Source organism: Gymnoscopelus braueri, assembly GCF_963280865.1.
Source record: "Gymnoscopelus braueri genome assembly, chromosome: 17".
Classification (NCBI taxonomy): domain Eukaryota; kingdom Metazoa; phylum Chordata; class Actinopteri; order Myctophiformes; family Myctophidae; genus Gymnoscopelus; species Gymnoscopelus braueri.
In genome coordinates this window covers 21067583-21086192 of record NC_137617.1, presented here as the reverse complement: position 1 = coordinate 21086192, position 18610 = coordinate 21067583, and the positions used below count along the sequence as shown (strand labels likewise).

General features: G+C 42.2%; 1 protein-coding gene across 1 annotated transcript in view; it reads left to right on the top strand.

Annotated features, from left to right (window-relative positions):
• Positions 1 to 18610, top strand: part of snx29 (sorting nexin 29) — a 159892-nt gene that overhangs the window by 4057 nt on the left and 137225 nt on the right. Inside the window, 9 exon segments of the mRNA XM_080456032.1 lie at positions 2043 to 2223; positions 3006 to 3076; positions 3690 to 4007; positions 4185 to 4647; positions 5028 to 5140; positions 7074 to 7170; positions 8184 to 8266; positions 15227 to 15290; positions 15947 to 16075. Of these exon segments, the coding sequence (XP_080312158.1) occupies positions 2043 to 2223; positions 3006 to 3076; positions 3690 to 4007; positions 4185 to 4647; positions 5028 to 5140; positions 7074 to 7170; positions 8184 to 8266; positions 15227 to 15290; positions 15947 to 16075 (1519 nt within the window).

The following is an 18610-nucleotide window of genomic DNA, read 5'->3' as shown; positions in this document are numbered from 1 at the left end:
TGTTCTGATTGTCCCGCATTTCAATTATCGTGGTTAAAAGAAAAAAGTTCCTTTTAATGCCTCGCTCCAATTAGCCTCTTTAAAGAGATAACTTCCGCTACGTCTGTTTCATAAGATCAATATGCAGGTCAGGTGTGGCAAGGGTGTGCTGAAGCTCTTAACATGATGAGCAGCAAAGTGGACATGGACCGTTGTAGTGTTCTGTTGGTTTTGTTGCCAAGGTTGTAGAGAGATCTCTCTCACAAGGAACCCCTGTCACAGCAAAGTGGATAGCACTTGCTCAAGCAAGCAAGCAAACATGAATAGGCTAAATACTTTGGTACCCTTTGTCTTAACATCCCGGTCACCAGACAACTGTTTGTTGCGAGACTGTTTTAATTGATTGGACCGCCAAGGAAACGCTGCAGCGCATTGATCTAAGCAAAAGCTAAATACAAGTGAATGTAAACTGCTCAATAAAACCAAGGAGCTTTAAGCCTTAAAGGCTTTATATCCTATAAAGGCTACTCTGCTATAGACACTGCCCATTCCAACAAGAACACAAGGTCACTCAAGCACCAAATCGAATAAGAACACAATTAATTACAAGCTTGTTTTAAAAGCAATGGTTCAAAAATGCAAAGAATGTAAGCCTATCCTGAATGTCGGCTATAAAACGTTTTTAAGCATATATTCCATATAGTATGTACTATATTACAGTTGAATATGAAATCATGGCATTTAATAATAATTTAATATTAAAATATGGAATATTAAAATATGGAACATCACATCATCATGTGTATTTGCATTAAATGACAAGAAAATATCAGAGATAATATCGGTATTCTCGACAGATTATTGACAAACAAAAATTAGTACATTTTTATTCTGGCTTTGGAAAATGTCACATTGAGAATTGAGATACATTATACATTCATCCTCAAAACTATTTTGCCACTGTCCATTAACATTTGAAAGTTCAGCCCACCATAGGTTTTTGGAAACTTTTTACATTCAAAGAGGATTTTGGACGGACAAGCTTACGTGTTCCTAACGAACTAGCATGCTTCACCACCTCCGGAAATAGCAAGCGTGATTTTAAACGCGCCGTTAAGAGATCATGCACTATGCTAATCACATGCAAAGCAGGAGACGTTCATTCTCACTAATTACCACGCTTCAGAAAACTATACAGGAGAAGCGAGACTTTACAGAGGTGAAAGTTTTGCTTTGTTTTAGTTGTCAGTTTGAGTTTTTGCAACAGCTGAATATGGAGGATTTGCTGACGTTACTGGCGGTGAAGCTATGTGCCTCAGGGTGTGAACAAGTAAATTTGTCGCAGACTGCTGAGTCTTGAGAAATATCTTTTTTGTCTCCAGTGCTTGACTGGTCCACAGACAGACCTTTTGTAGGAACATGTGCTCTTTGTAAAGATTAGAAGGCAGTCCACTTCACGCTGCATCGTTTTACAGTGTGGCTCTGAAACGGGCTAAGCTGTCTCTATAAGAGCGTCCGCAAAATTTGGGCACGGATGAAGTCATTAGCTAGACTCTTTCAGAGCCAGGCTTTTCTAAGAGGAAGTGGATGGTGGTCGCATCATACAGTATGTCATAGATACTGTATGTGATAGACAACTGGCATCAGAGCCTGGCCAAATGAAGTCCCAGATCCACATGAAGTCACGCCGTTGAACCCAGTCTTGTTAGCTCCACTAGCAGCAGGTCTAAGATATAGCTGTCGGTCCGTTCGTCTGTCTACCACTTTGGTCCCAAACAACATTATGTTGAAAAGTATTTTCTGTGCACCTTCATGAACCCCATGAATTTGATGGTTTTGGTGACCCCATGGCCTTTCCTTTCCTAGTTCCTACAATTAGGCTCAAATCCGTGCCCCCCCCCCCCCCCCCTCCTCCCCCATACACACACACACACACACACACACACACACACACACACACACACACACACACACACACACACACATACATACATACATACAAACACCTTTTCCATCTTCCTTCCCCTCCTCACTTCCCTCCTCTTGTTTCCTCCCTTTCTCAGACCTGACCTTCTGGTCCTATGTGAAGGAGCATCTGAACCGCCACGAGTTGCAACGGTTCTACTCGCTTCGTCACATCTCGTCGGAGCTGGGCCGCGGCCGGGCCTGGCTGCGCTGCTCCCTCAACGAACACTCCCTGGAGCGCTACCTGCACGCCCTACTGGCCGACCGCTCACGCCTCGGGTCAGTGTGGGAAAGAGACAGACCACCTGGTTGGGGGTAGTATGAGGTTGACTGGAGGGCTGCAACTATTGATTATTTATTATTATTGATTTATCAATGAATTGATTTGTCATTTAGGCCCTATCTTATACTTCATAGGACAATGGTGTTGTGCAAAAATAGCCAATCTAAAAGCACATCACAACGCGCTGCAGTGCTACTTTTACTTTAAAAACTTTAAATAAATAAAAAAGTGTTTCACCTATGACATGCCCATGATAGAGATAGTTATGATATGAATCGATTATCTTATTACATCATCGCAATTATTTTTTAATGGATTAAATCAATTAGTTTGATTAACTTTTGCACCCCAATGTGCGTGCATGAGCGCGTGTCTCTGATGACAATCTGATGTAAGCGGTGTGAAACATCACAGCCTCATTGCAACTGTAATGCCTCTGCAATTCTAAAAGGAGATGCAGGCTCTTTCGCCTTTTGTCTGTGTTGGAGCCCACGCGTCTCGCAGGTTTGCACTTTTTGTGGCATCTTTACAAACTGGGTATTAATCTAGTATAGTGCCATTCTCATACTCCTGCTGTCTCTCAGCTTCTCTACGGCAGTGGTTACCAAACTGTTAAGCTCGAGACCCAAAAGAGAAATTTTATGTCTCCCCCAAATTTAATATCACTCTATTTAATAGTGCAAATAGCCGATCTAGACTAGAGCTGAGGTGTACCTTCTGTTGCCGTTGATTCATACAGTATCCTGATCTCACCTCATTTTCCCTCTCTGTTCTCCAGCGCTTACTATGAAGACTGGGCTTTTACTCTGGATGAGGAGAGAGCAAGCATGCTTCCCACAATGGCTGCAGGTTAGTGTATGTGTGGGTGTGTACTGTGGATACTCTTTTACCTCTGTTTTGTGTTACCTCTGAATGCATTGGATGGAGGAATGGATAGCTAGATCAATAGAAAAGTTAGACTTTGAGGTTAAGTTTAGGATTATAGCACTGAGGGTTACTGTCGGGAAATCAATGTGAGGTAAAGCCATTCCAAGGTGTTTTTTGTCTTTGTTGAATACAGTATGTGTTTTTGTGTGTGACTGTCTGAGTGAGTTTGTGTGTGTGTTTCTGAACTTAATTCAATTCAACAAACAGAACTACTGTTAAAGTGGCATAAGAAGGTTTATTTATTTAAAAGTTCTGAAGGGTGCATACTTTGTAGTAGTTTCCATGTACACATATGTTGACACAGGAGTTGGAAACGGAACCCCACGACATTATTACAACAGAACAGAAACCAATAGACATCATACTGTACGTGGATTTATATTTTGGGGTTGTGGCCAGCTGTTTCTCATGCTGATGGTTGTATTGATTTGGCTTTAGACCTCGTTTGTCTGTCTTTTTGAAACGTTCACTGAGTGCTTGCACTGTGCAGTGTACCCGTAACTGAGAACTGTACCGTGTTCGGCTTCCTCTGCAGGTTTGAACTCCATTCTGTTTGCAATCAACATTGACAACAGCGACCTTAACGGGGGAGGAGGAGTGGGAGGCAGTGGGACAGGAGGTGGTGGTGGCGCGGGTTCGTCAGTGACCCACCTCCTGAAGGAGTCCACCCAGGGCATCGGGAGCCTGTGGAAGGAGTCGACGCAGGGCGTCAGCAGCCTCCTGCGGGAGATCAGCACGGCCACGTCAGCCGTGCCGGGTTTCACACCTGGAGGACTCGTTGGAGGAGGAGGCACGGGGGGAGGAAGAGGGATCTCGGACCCGCTGCCCGTCATGCCACGCAGTATCTCTGCTGGTAAGGAAGACCTAGTGTTACCTGACATCCAAATGGCTTCATCTTCCAGACATATGTTGTTGAAATCTTCTCTTCTCTTCTCTTCTCTTCTCTTCTCTTCTCTTCTCTTCTCTTCTCTTCTCTTCTCTTCTCTTCTCTTCTCTTCTCTTCTCTTCTCTTCTCTTCGTCTCCATTCAGACTCTGGGCTGAGGAAGGAGCGCCGTAGGAGGAAGAAGATCACAAACATCATCTCCTTCGACGACGAGCTGGATGGGGGAGGGGCGGAGGACGAGGAGGAGGGGGGCGGAGGCGGGGCAGAGGTGCCGAAGAGCCGTGTAGCTCCCTGGGGCAGCGTGGAGGAGGGCATGGACCCCCTGGAGCCTGCCTTCTCCCTCTCCCTCCCTCCCCACAATGGCATGCCCGAGCCAGGCATCGTCAGCCCCCAGCGCCCCCACAATTTCTCGTACAACCTTCCTCCCACTGCTAGTAGCACTGCTACTAGTACGACTGCTAGTGCTACAGCAAATGCAGCACCTGCACCCCAGCTGCCGGACAGCAAGAGCATAGACAACGAGGAAGAGGAGGAGAATGAGGAAGACGAAGAGGACGTGTACAAGCCCAGAGCACCGACCCATGCAGATGACCTTGTTGGCTCAGACCAGTGAGTGGACACGTTTTAAGTCTGTCTTGAGTGTCTTACTGCTCACAGAACAATTGTTACAAATATGATGTATCACACTGCAATTTTTTGGCCACATCCTAGTGTGGCCGTGCAACCATTTAGCAGCGTCAAAGCCGACATAAGTGCATAGGCACGCTTTTACCTGATTTCTACTTAGTTGCGTGCGCGTGTCACGCACCGAAAATGGCAGAGCTACAAGCTCAGGACACGTCTCACTCGCACGCAGCTAAGTACAGCTCAGACTTAAGTTTCCCTTTCTTATAAATAAATAAACAGATCAACAAATAAAAAGATGATTAAGAAGATGTCTGGTGACATTTGAATCCACCTGTCCTGTCCTTACCCCTGTCTTTCTCCAGGGTGGTGGTGGGAAGCCTGTCCAGTGTGTCCACATGGAGCCCCATACAGGTGATAATGGACCACAGCAGCTCAGACATCCTTATCCCGGTGACCTCTGCTGACCCCCAGCCAGGTAGGACTCAGCGCTGAACCTGCAAAGCCTTATTGATGGTTCACGCTTGAACTTCACCAGCTCTGTAGTTGTGGCGTTTGTGGCTATTCATGTTCTATCCTGGTGTTTAAAGACCTAATGCTATAGGACTTTTGATAATTTCATTTGTAGATTGTTTAAGAATACTCTTATGTTGTCGAGGGGAAAGGCTTCCTTGAGCTGATGGCATTTCCAGAATACACTGTGCCCTGTCGTCAAACAATGACAGCGCGCCGAGAGAGAGAACGTACGCTGAGGTAACTGGAACGATCGCCCGAGAAAACACACTCGCCCCCATTTTTTACTGAGGTTACGTGTAGGAGTACCTGGTGGCGATCGTTCCCAGGTCGCCGGATTTGATCCGGGGAGACAGTGTTTTAGGGCGAGTACCTCGCTGAGGTTACCAAACGCTCCGTAAGATGTTATAAAAGTTTATATGAGGCCTTATAGCTATATATTGTTGAACGTGTTGTGTTATTATTATTTGGCATCGGGACGGAGAGCTCAGTCTGACATTTTTAGTTAGGCTGCTGTAGCCTATGGATTAAACAAGTGTTCTGTGTTTAATAAACACATGTTTACAAAATAAAGTCTCATTTTTATTATCATTAGGGCTTTGATGCAAATTCTAAACATGATGGGTAAAGCTGCAGAAGTTGTGGCGCTTAAAGGAAAGATCAATTTGGCTCTCCACTCCGCAAAATAAATAAATGAAAGAAAAATCGATCGACACATGCCCTCCACATGTCGACTCGCCAAATATGAGTCGTTTCACATCCCTAATTTAGCACATGACAATATTGTGCTACTGTAGACATTTAAAGCGACTTTGGGTACTTAAAAGAGCGCTATATACATCTGAGCTTTGATGATGATTATCTTCTTTTTTCACCGCAGGTCGCGGGGCGGGCCGAGTCGTTGATTTATATATTGTTCTGCGGGACGGGTTGGGGCAGGTTGGGTTCCGTGGCGGGGCGGGCGGGGCGGGTTATGAAAAAACCCGACCCGCGCATCACTAGTGTCCTTCCTTAATCAATCAATCTTTATTTGCTTATTTACTTGGTTATTTTCTTAGTCTCTTTTCTTTTTTTCCCCTGGTACTAACTTGTGTGTGTGTAGGCGTGTTTTATTATAATATGTACGTACATGTATTGGTATAGGTATACACACACACACACACACACACACACACACACACACACACACACACACACACACACACACACACACACACACACACACACACACACACACACACACACACACCAAACAACAGCATTGCATTTAATTTATATTTGTGTTCATATTGCTTTATTTGAAATAAGCATCTCAAATTAAAAAGTAAAACAATCAAATTAGAAGAACATTAAAGAACTGAACAGCTCAAACAAAACAAAACACAAAGCCTGGCTAAAAAAGTTATTTTAAAGATAAAGTTGTTTGCACCATGTATCCCACCTGGTTGGTTGATAGATAATTGCTTTTATAAATATTTATTACCACTAATAGAAGATATCATTATAGATATTATATGTTTGTTTTTATATGATATGTTTTTCCTGTCAGTCCTCAAGGACTGGCTACATGCACTTCCCTTTGCAGAAGTAATGCACTGTGAGCCATATTAATACATATTATATACATTGCTTCGGGTCACTGCTTGCTCATTTCATCTGCTGTGTGATTTTGATCTTTGATGCTTGCACTCTCCATAATGGGCTCATTTAAATCATACTTAGGATTTAAAATGTTGCCTTTATTTTTCTGCCTATTCTGTTATATTGTGTTGGATGTTGCCCTGGTGTCTGGTTCACCATTCCGTTGACTCTGAGATTGCTTACATCAGAGGGACTTCTAGGGACTTTTCATGAATCTGTCTGTCTGATATTCACTTTCACTTCCATTTTGTTTTCAGTGAGATCAGTGGAGGACATGGCTGCATTTCCTGCTCAGTCTGAGCGAGCAGGACCCGTGGGAAACTGCGAGAGCAGCCGTTCGCAGCTACAGTTCAAGTACATGACTGTTCATTCTCTATTCAATGTTTCCTCATATTGTATTCTTTGTATTCATATATTTATGGAAATTTCCATTCTTTTTTGTATGCATATTTCTATACACTGCCAGCTGCTTTTCACAGGCTTATTAAATGGGCTGTACAAATAATGTTTGACCTTATCACTGAATTGAAATGCATCCTGTCCTGCGGTGCAACTAATATGGTGTCAATTGTCTTTCCCTTTTTACTGCAGTACTGTGTGTTACTTATTTGAAAGAGCTAACCAAGTCTTATTGCTGTTAGAATTCAAGGTTTCTTTCATTCTTATTGACTTTATAATTTGTATCTTACACCAAAAGACTTTCAAGTGGTTTCACTGTTGCAGACACATTTCCAATGTCAGAATAATATCATGAGAGTATTGCTAGAGTTGTGGCGGGCACCCCTCACCTTGATCGTTTGGTGCAAGGTGGTCATAAAACTCGGTATTAAATGTCAATATTTTTCTTGTCTTGATGTTCTGATCAAACACGTTTAATATTATCTGAAGTCTTTAGACTTGGCACATGCTCATGGGAAATAATCTTGAAAGGAATGTAGTTGTTTTCTTGCAAATAGTTACCCTGCCAGATCTTTTCCAAATCTTAATGCCTTGTCTGTGACTTCAAACTCTATGACTTGTCTTTGGGCGCTTAAAAGTCTAGGGTTAGGTAGAGAGGGTGTAGGTTTGTTTGGTAGGCATCATAATTCAATTTCAATTCAGTTACATTTTTATTAAAGTGTCAAATCACAACAAGTTGTCTCAAGACACTTTACATGTAGAGCAGAGACCCGACATTGTCCCACCCTGAGCAACTGGAAGAAACGTCAGGCAGACCCAGACTCTAGGGTGGGCGGCCATCTGCCTCGACCGTGTCAGAGAGAGAGGGAGGGAGAGAGAGAATAATTGGGCTTTGTGTTATTGCCCAAATCTGTCTATCATTTCAAAGTTAGGATGTCAGTGTGACCTGTTGTCCTCATGTTTTCCAGCATGGAGGCCAGTCCGCCTGTCCAGGCTGGTCCTCTCTCCAGTGTCCTGCCAACTCCTGGCCTGCCTGAGTCAATGACAGTGGGTAAGTGTCTCCCTTCTCCTTCAGTCTCTGTCACTGTATGACAAAGAGTCATACAGTAGTTGTTCTCTGGTTTTGCAGAGTTTTGAGTTCATAGTTGTGAGTATGCAAGTTAGCCAATAAAACAGTTATAATCCTTGGACTGATAGTTTCTGAACACCTATTTCCAGTACAGCTATCAGCCATCTTATCAATTGTACTTATACTGTGCCTGCTTAGATTCTGGTTGTTTAATATTGTAAGAATGCAGTACCGACTGGGGAGCAGGATGAGGACTAGTTTGTTATTCCTGATTTATTCTTGGTTGTGCATCATGTCGCACACCTAAAATATTAGATCTCAGAATTCTGCAAATGTATGTGCGTGATACAGTCGCACAACTAAGTATAAATCAAGCCTTAGTTGTAGAACAAGACAATGCAGTCCTGCTATGTGTGCCTTTCAGCAATACCAAATGAGAACACCAGGTGGCAGTCTTATCTCAGTATCGGTGGGTTACTGACTGTAGAAGTACCCTGAACTGTACAAATCAAAGGATTTCATCACTGAGATTGAAGTCAGATGGAGCGAACGGCGGCTATTTACATCACATCTGAGATGCATGATTAGCAAATAGATTTGAGATTTAACGTGCTTGACAAGCACTTGAAGGCAGCATTGTTGTTTCAAACAGCTGACAGGCAGACTCCCAGGTCTCTCTCTTACAAATACGCACACACACACTCACACTCACACACACACTCACTCACTCACGCACGCACTCATGGGCACACACACACACACACACACACACACACACACACACACACACACACACACACACACACACACACACACACACACACACACACACACACACACACACACACACACAGATAGACAGTCTGCTTTTGGTGTAATGTAGAGAGTGGGCATTTGATGTGCTCTGTGCCCTAGGGCTAATCAGAGCTTAGACCTTCTGATCCTCGAACTGATGCGATGTGAAGTGACTCCTCAACCTCTGTGTGTGTGTTTGTGTGTGTGTGTTTATTTGTGTGTGAGTGTGAGAGAGAGAGTTAGCAGAAGTGAGTGGAGCTGCTTCATAGAAAGGGGATGGAGCTGTTGTCCAATCTATTACCCCTTACAAACAGGAGGTCACACTGGGGAGCTGGTGTGTGTGTGTGTGTGTGTGTGTGTGTGTGTGTGTGTGTGTGTGTGTGTGTGTGTGTGTGTGTGTGTGTGTGTGTGTGTGTGTGTGTGTGTGTGTGTGTGTGTGTGTGTGTGTGTGTGTGTGTGTGTGTGTGTGTGTGTGTGTGTGTGTGTGTGTGTGTGTGTGTGTGTGTATGCACACGCATGCACACACTGGTGGCATTTTAGGCATGTGAGTGGTGGTCCGGTTGTTTGTACCAGGTAGGAGGTGTGTGCCTGTGCTTCTGTGTACATAATAGCATTGTGTCTTATTTGTTTACAGTACATGTTAGGGCATTAACCAAAATGTTGACGCGGCAATGTCATTAACACAAGTCGACGCCCACCGGAAGAAGTCGAAAAGTCGCCTTTTTATTTAATTTAAATGTCTTCTTATTATTATTATAGCTGCATATGTGCGTGTGTACAGAATGCAAACTGTATTTAGGATTGGTTATTTGTTAAGGACAGGAGTGATTCTCCCCTTTTCCAACTAGCAGTGTACGGCACATTCGGGTTTTCAACATGACCATCGGCAATTCTAAACATTAACGAGTGCTTTTCAGCTGCTGCTCTGCCTTTGATGTGCTGAGGTCCGCTGACTGCGCTCTGTCCCATTGACCGGCTGAACTGCCTGTCAGAACAGAAGCAGCAAACTTTATCCTGTTGGATAAATGCATCCAACATTATGTATCATTATCCAATGTTGCTGGCTGCCATGGAATCTGTAAAATTAACATTATAAAAGAGCCGTAGGTTGCGTTAAGGGGGAAAGGATTGCTTTTAGGCTATTCCGTGAACTCCTGGGGAAGTTGAGACGTCCACTCTCACATGGCAGTGGAAACCATTCCCAGAAAAATGACTGTTCAACTTTACTGGGTGGCTGTTCTTTTTGTAGTAAGCTGTTTGTCTGTAATGAGACAGATGCTGCTGCTCATTGTTGGACAGCAGTCTGTGTGGCCCCCCCCCTCTGTGTCAATGTGATGACGTCATCAAACGACGCGTCGACTCGACTGTTATTGACAGACAAGTGGACTCAGAAGTCGTTAATGCCCTAGTAGTATATGTGTAAAAGTAAGAGTGTGGGAACAGGCAACCTGGAATGATAACAGGCTAGCAAGAAGAGTAGAGAGTAGTGATGCGCGGGTAGACCCGTGGGTCGGGCGGGTTCGGGTAAGCTTCAGACCCAATTATCGCAGGTGCGATGAACCCCGGCCGAAAACAAATTTACGGAACAGGGTGGGTCAGTGTCGTGTTGTTAATTGAAACATATTTTTGCGGGTTAGGTCAGGGGCGGGGTGGTTCGGGTTTAAACCCACACCACACTAGTAGAGAGGGAAATGAAATCACAATAAGACGGAAAAAACAAAACAACTAGAAAGCAAAGGGAAAAAGGTGTGAGCATGCAAGCTGTTCCTAAATTATTTCCATCCAGGCTTGACAGGCTGTGAGCTTGTGGCGTCCATTAATTGAAGTGTATGGACTGGAGTCTGTAATTCACTAGGCCTGGCACCACCATTACATGAGCTAGTTCAGGACTAATGCATCTATTAATGGAACCATTGTCCTCACAGACCATATGGATACACGGACAGGACACACACACACGCACTCGCACACACTGTTTATGCATAAAGGTGAGTGCATGCACAGTTGTCCTAGCGCACATAAGTGGAAAGTGCACGTACGCATACACGCACACACACACACACACACACACACACACACACACACACACAGCTGGCAACTTTGTGTGTATCAGAGGAAACGCGGTTGTCTACAACCTCCCCAGACCAAACAATAGGGGTAAGCTGTGACGAGGACGACATGGAGGACTTGGCATAATGACTAAAGTGGTAGAGGAATGGAAAAAAAGATAATTGGAAATAAGTATAATAAGCTGAACCTCTACACACATTCCGCATATCAGCATGTGTGTGTGTGTGTGTGTGTATGAAGGAGGTGTCTGCTCACTCGAGTCCCTAATGGCTTGTTGGCTGCCTCCCGCTGGGAATGCGTGGACGCATCAAAGGTCACGTTTATTTCTGCGTGGTCGCCTCAAAGGTCACGTTTATTCCTGTCCCGCTGATGTGGAAAGTGGCGCCGCTAAGATAATGGACTTCTTTCCTCTCTCTGCTGCTTATGCCTCCACCAGTACAACTCAGTTTCAATCTCCTCTGCTCTTCATCATCCAACTGCTCCTCCTCCTCTTTCTTTTTCTCTGTTCATTGCCTCCCTCCGAGCAGGCACTTATTAGAGAGCTCGCGCTGGAGCAAGCCCTACTCGAGTCACTGAGATCATGCATTTGTTATGAGTGTTGCACTGTGTGTGTTTGTGTGTGTGTGTGCGTGTGTGTGTGTTTGTGTGTGTGTGCGTGCGCGAATGAAGGTGAGTGAGCGAATGACTAAGTACTTTAGTCTGGGTTACACTGACATGTTTTTGTTATGAGATTTGTGCTCTGTGTGTGTGTGTGTGTGTGTGTGTGTGTGTGTGTGTGTGTGTGTGTGTGTGTGTGTGTGTGTGTGTGTGTGTGTGTGTGTGTGTGTGTGTGTGTGTGTGTGTGTGTGTGTGTGTGTGTGTGTGTGTGTGTGTGTGTGTGTGTGTGTGTGTGCGCGCGACATGAGTGAGAGACTACGTTGACAGCACACCTGTTATAAGGCTGTACTGACGTGTGAGTGGGTGACTGCATGAGTGTGTGTGGGGGAGGGAGCAAGACGTGCATGCGTGAAAGAGTGAGAGTGGATTTGTGTGTTAGTAAGTTAATGTGTGAGAATAGTGGACAGAGGGCCCTGACACCATACATTTCTTATAAGTATAGGGCTTTATTGCGGTGTATGCATTTTGCATTTGTTTGAGTGAGTGTGTGTGAGTGTGCAACTGAATACCTGATTCAGGTGGTACGACTGACATCTCTTGTGTCTTTTGTGAGGGAGTTTGTGCACAGTTGGGGAAAGTTGGATTGCAGCTATATCTCAAGGATGTAGTTTTTGGATTCCATGGTAAAAGCTGTTCTCTGTACTGCCAATCTGAAACGCAGTAACCTCCTACAGTATGACCGTGTTACCATGATGATTAGACGAGACATTAACCACCACGTTCCTCCTCGGATCACAACCTGACAATTCAGGGTTGGAAATTACCACTAGACACTAGCCTGACACCCAGCGTGCATTTTCATTTAGTTTAGCTCCATTATTATTCTAACCCTTAATCCTTGAATTGCAGCAAAGATTTCTTTTAATGGCCGTGGCTAGGGATTCAGGGGGCTGGGGTCAAGCTAACTTAGATGTGCTAAACGCTGTTAAATGTTCCAAATTCTGCCGCCATTAGGAAGGTCTCCTCTACTTAAAATGGAGACGGCAAAGTGAGGCAGCGTAACAGGAAAGCTCTTAAGCAGGATGTCTTAACCACTACAACATCTCTGAGCACGTCTAGAGGTTGCAAGGTACCATGGCCAGGACAAAAAAAAAGAAGATCTACTGTCATGGCGGCAATCCAGACTTGAATAAAACATTTGGAGGTTGGCTAATTTAAAGGAGTACTTCACCCAAAACACTTTTTATTTCTGTCATTTAGTCACCCCGGGATGGCTTGAATACAAGGAGAATTTTCGTTTGTATAACTTTCCTTTATGGTGAATGAAGAATCATCCAGCAGCACATAAGAAAATACTTGATGAAATTAAGTAAATAGGCATACAAAATTAGCCGCAAAACAATATAAAAAAATCGGTTTATAACCAAAACAACGCCCGCAGTGTAATCTAAAGTGTTTTATATCCAGTTGTATGTCGATACAACATCACTTTATGTTGAAGAAAAGTTACTTTTTAAACTATTTCTGGTGCAAACCATCTCATGCACGAGCGAGGAACGTGCTTAGGCCTGCCCGTGGGCTTCAATGGGAGCTCAGTTCACACGCACGCACGCCCCAAGCATGTGCGTCATTCATGCATGAGACAATATTATTTATATTTTTTGCATCTCAAAAATCTGCAGCTTCAATGGGCATGACGCCACTAGTCAGAACGATTAGTGACCTGGTAAGGTGTAATCATGTAATACACAAGATTTTGGAGAAAGAACAAGCAACATACTGTAAGAGCTGCATGGAGATAAGGAGATAACTGGTTTAATGGAAAAACGGTTAGGTTATTGTTGACACCTTTTGTTGTCTTAATTTCTCCTTCACTGGCTAGCACAAAAAGCAGAGCGCTCGCAGCACAGGTAATGAGCCATGTGTAGACACTGGCCCTCATTTATCAACGGAGCGTAAAAAAGGCTAATATTTTTCTATATATTCGGCCGTACACCAACGTCAAAGTCACATTTATCAAAGGATCCTTTACAGCCAATCCTAGCGTACATCAGGTCGGAGCTTTGATAAATCTCACGTCTGAAAACGAGCGTCATTTAAATAACACGCCCTTAAATATTCTCAAAACGCCACGATTTTACGACATGAAGAACCATAATACGACCAAACACATCATGAAAAGCCAATAAGAAAGAGTTTCCCCCGCTCGCCACACACGCACACACACACGCCTCTCTCTCTCTCTCACACACACACACACACACACAGACACAGACACACACACACGCACACACACACATGCACACACACATTCGTAGCGCTACAATCTTTGTCACGTAGGCTTGTAGCCTACATGAATGTCATATTATGATACCAATCACATAGCCATGAATGGAATACGTTTGTAAATTAATTTATTTAACCCATACCGAGCAGTAACATAGGATATTCCCCGTGAGACTCGGGCGGGCGGCAGTGATCCCGTGCTGCCTCGTTAATAAGAGATTCGATCGTCGGGTTTATATCCTTAACCCAGCCAGGTTGTGTAGCCTACATAACTCTCCATTTAGGAGTGGATTATGTGTCCAGATGCCTGTCAGACAGTCAGACAATGCTGCTCCGCAGGTCTACAATGGAATAAACGGGCGAAGCCAACGTCAACAACTGGTCTCGACCAGACGTGAGATCTCAGCGTACGGTAGGATGAAGCCAACGTCAGATGCCGAAAGTTGCGGTGATCTCGCCGTACGCCCATTATTTGGTCTGTGCCGCGTTGATAAATGAGGGCCACTGTCCCCATGGACATAAACAAAAGTTAAAATTGGATTAGCTGAATCGATGAATACCAAAAGTGTCAAGTCACATTTATTTATATAGCACATTTCATACAACAAGTATGGACATAAAGTGCTTACAACGTGTGAATTAGGATTCAGGTAGCACAGAGGGCTGGAGTCATCAGGATTCTGATGATCAGCTAAGACGAACATGACTTCTATTGATGATACAGCAAAACAGCCAGCGCTATGAAAGACCTGATGCCAATGATAAGCAGCTCTCTACATATTTTGATGCTTTGATATTTTTTCTATTTTTTGCCTTCCATGAAGGAGAGCAGGCAGTTCACTCCCCTGAGTATTTAAATTCTCTCAGACAGACAGTAGGAAAGCTGAGAGGGAAAACGCAGTGGTTTAGTGTGTATCTTGAAGAAAATAAAATGTGCTATTGCTACTTTAGTTTCATCAAGTATGTAGGTTTGGTGCATTGGATAATGTATTAGAAATATCCATTGTCCAGGTGTCATTGTAATGAATGGGACTGTGGGTGTGTTTAATGTACTGCATTCTGTGTGTTCAGATATCATTGTATCGATTGTAATGTATTGGATTGTGTGTACTGTGTTCAGATAATCATTGTAATGTATTGGGAGTATGAGTGTCCAGGTATCTTATATGAGTGTGCTGTCTCTCCTCTCTCTAGTGGAGCTGCGTCAGGCCATCGTAGCCATGATGAACAGGAAGGACGAACTGGATGAACAGAACACGTATGTTGGGCTTTGATCTCCTTGTACACTCTTATAGCTAAAGCTGCAATGCAGAACTTATTTTAATGAATACAATATTATTTGAACCAATCTGTATGGTAGAGTATGTTAATATAATATAATGAGTACATCTGCAGTGGTTGGCGGTAGTCTCCATATACTACTTTTCCATTGAGAAATGTAGACCCTCGTGTTGGGTAGGACACCTGCTGGTTGACACGTATTACTGCCTGAAGCTGCAAGTGCAATATCTCTGTAGGATTGCCTCTTTGCTGAGTGGCAAAAATTTGGTCTCATGCGGGAGAAACCAGTCTTTAAATAAAAGTTACGGATTGCATCTTGTGAATAAGGCCAACATATTCACTGTAAAAGTCCTGTTTAACTCTTTTGGTCACATTTACACTTAATTCACAAGGATTTTACTGTGTGCTTTGATGTATGATTGCATTAAAAAGCTGATTCTAAAGTGAAACATTTGAAGTTATTTACTTGAAAATCTGTCACTTTCAGCGAGGATGTAAAGCTCATATGTAACACCTAACATATATTTAAATTAGGAGATGAAGCACGCACACAATGGACAGACTTATATCGTCGTATATAAACATTGAATATACAGTACAGTAGGTGTGACCGGCTGTCGGCATCTCTCGCAGGTCTCTCCGTAGCCTGTTGGATGGGGAGATGGAGCACTCTGCTGGGCTGAGGCAGGAGACGGACTCCCTGAGCAGGAAACTGTCTGAGCTGGAGGAGAGACACACAGCCAAGGTCCAGGCACTGGAAAGGTGAGGAAAACCGCAGATAGTAGAGAATAGACGTTAATGCTGTTATTCATTGTTGGGCATATTGTTTCTCAGCCAGTGGGTCATGACCCAGTAAGTGGTGTTTCAAGACCGTTTCCCCAATAAAAGACTTGGGGAGCATTGCATTATCTAGTGCTTTGGCTCTTGATTTTGAATATTTGGGGTCTTGAGCAAAATCTACTGAAGACTTCTGTTTTGGAATAAAGAGATTAGACATCATTGTTATGGGTTTCCTGTTAGCTAAAATTTGTAGAAATGGTAGAAGTGAAATGTGCTCCATTCAGCATAGGCAAAAATAAAATAATATTCCAAAGAAAAACTGCAGAGGTCAGAACTCAGTTGCAAATAACTTGCTTGCCTTTCGTTCACATCAAAGACAAATATATCTTAATCATGTTCCTATTGTAAATTATTAGAGCCACTCCCTTTGGGCTCACCCATGTGTGTCCATGCTGTAAGTTACTTAAGATAAATATAATAGTAATAATAATAATAATAACTTGAATTCATATAGCGCCTTTCAAAAACCCAAGAACGCTTTACAATACAAAAATATATTGCACCAACCAGATGGTGTTCCAGATGGTGTACTATGGAATCATCAAAGACCAATTATGACCATTCCTACTGTATAAAGTGTGATTAGCTCTGCTTCATTTGATTACCTTGTGAAGTTTTGTTATAGTTATAGTAATCTTTCTCAGGCATTCTTCATTCTTCATTGTGGGATCGCTAAAGCGATCACACTACTGTTATTGTCAACACCGTTTTTTGGCCCCTAACTAGTCCTTCATACTTTTAGCTACAAACTCCGTTCCAACTCTTCAACGTTCGGCCTACTCAGGACATGTCGGCTACCATTTGAATTTTTGAAATAATTTGTACTTTTAGAGATATTTCACTTTTTACTTCTAAAAAACTCCCATTCATTTCAATGGAGAAATTCATACTTTTAGATAGAAACTCCGTTCCAACTCTATAACGTTCAGCCTACTTAGGACATATTGGCTACCATTAGAATTTTTTGAAATAATTTGTACTTTTAGAGATATTTCACTTTTTAAAAAGTAAAAATACTTAAAAGTTGATAAAAAGAGTAAAAATACTTAAAAGTTGATAAAAAGAGTAAAAATACTTAAAAGTTGTAAAAATTAGTAAAAGCTACTTTAAAGTAAATAAAGTGACTAAAAATACTTTAAAGTAAATACCTTGAGTAAAAATACTTAAGAGTACTTATATTGAGTAAAAATACTTAAAAGTACTCAAAATAAGTAAAAATACTTAAAAGTTGAAAAAAATAGTAAAAATACTTAAAAGTTGATAAAAAGAGTAAAAATACTTAAAAGTTGTAAAAATTAGTAAAAGCTACTTTAAAGTAAATAAAGTGACTAAAAATACTTTAAAGTAAGTACCTTGATTAAAAATACTTAAGAGTACTTATACTGAGTAAAAATACTTAAAAGTACTCAACATGAGTAAAAATACTTAAAAGTACTCAACATGAGTAAAAATACTTAAAAGTTGAAAAAAATAGTAAAAATACTTAAAAGTTGTAAAAATTAGTAAAAAATACTTTAAAGTAAATAAAGTGACTAAAAATAATTTAAAGTAAATACCCTTTAGAACCTTTCAAACCTTTAGAACCTCTTAAACCTTTAGAACCTCTTAAACCTTTCAAACCTTTCAAACCTTTCAAACCTTTCAAACCTTTCAAACCTTTAGAACCTTTCAAACCTTTAGGACCTCTTAAACCTTTCAAACCTTTAGAACCTCTTAAACCTTTCAAACCTTTCAAACCTTTAGAACCATTCAAAGCTTTAGAACCTTTAGAACCTTTCAAACCTTTAGAACCTCTTAAACCTTTCAAACCTCTTAAACCTTTCAAACCTTTAGAACCTTTCAAAACTTTAAAACCTTTAAAACCTTTAAAACCTTTAAAACCTTTAACTCTACTAACACTATCAATACTCAATACCATCAACATTCTTAGCGATCCCACACTGTTTCTTCAGGAACAGTACCTTCTAGTTATTTTTGTTATTATTACATTTTCACTTAAAATGTTATTTAAAGTTTCCACTATAAGAGACATACCGGTAATATCCAAGTAAGTCTACATTGATTATTTGAATGTTCTAGAATGCACCTTACATCAAACGCACATCCAAACGGTACAGAACACCATGTCAGGTGTAACTTGGCCATATAAGTGATGGTTTGTGTGTGTTGCTATGCAACACACACTAACCATCACCTATATGTATGAAAAATATGTTGACAGGGCAATAAAGCATTGAAATTGATGGCTTAGCCTTTTTGATGCCTGCCTCTGGAACTGCACGCACACCACTGCTGGACTGGGATTGAATCCAGTCAAATCACCTCCTGTTCCTCCTCAATGCAGTCCATTTCAGCATTCCTGCTGTCTATATCAATACAATGAAAGAATGAAATGGTGGAATGGACTATTCACTTTGGTTTGAACAAAAGAAAAAGAAACATTATCTATGACTAACA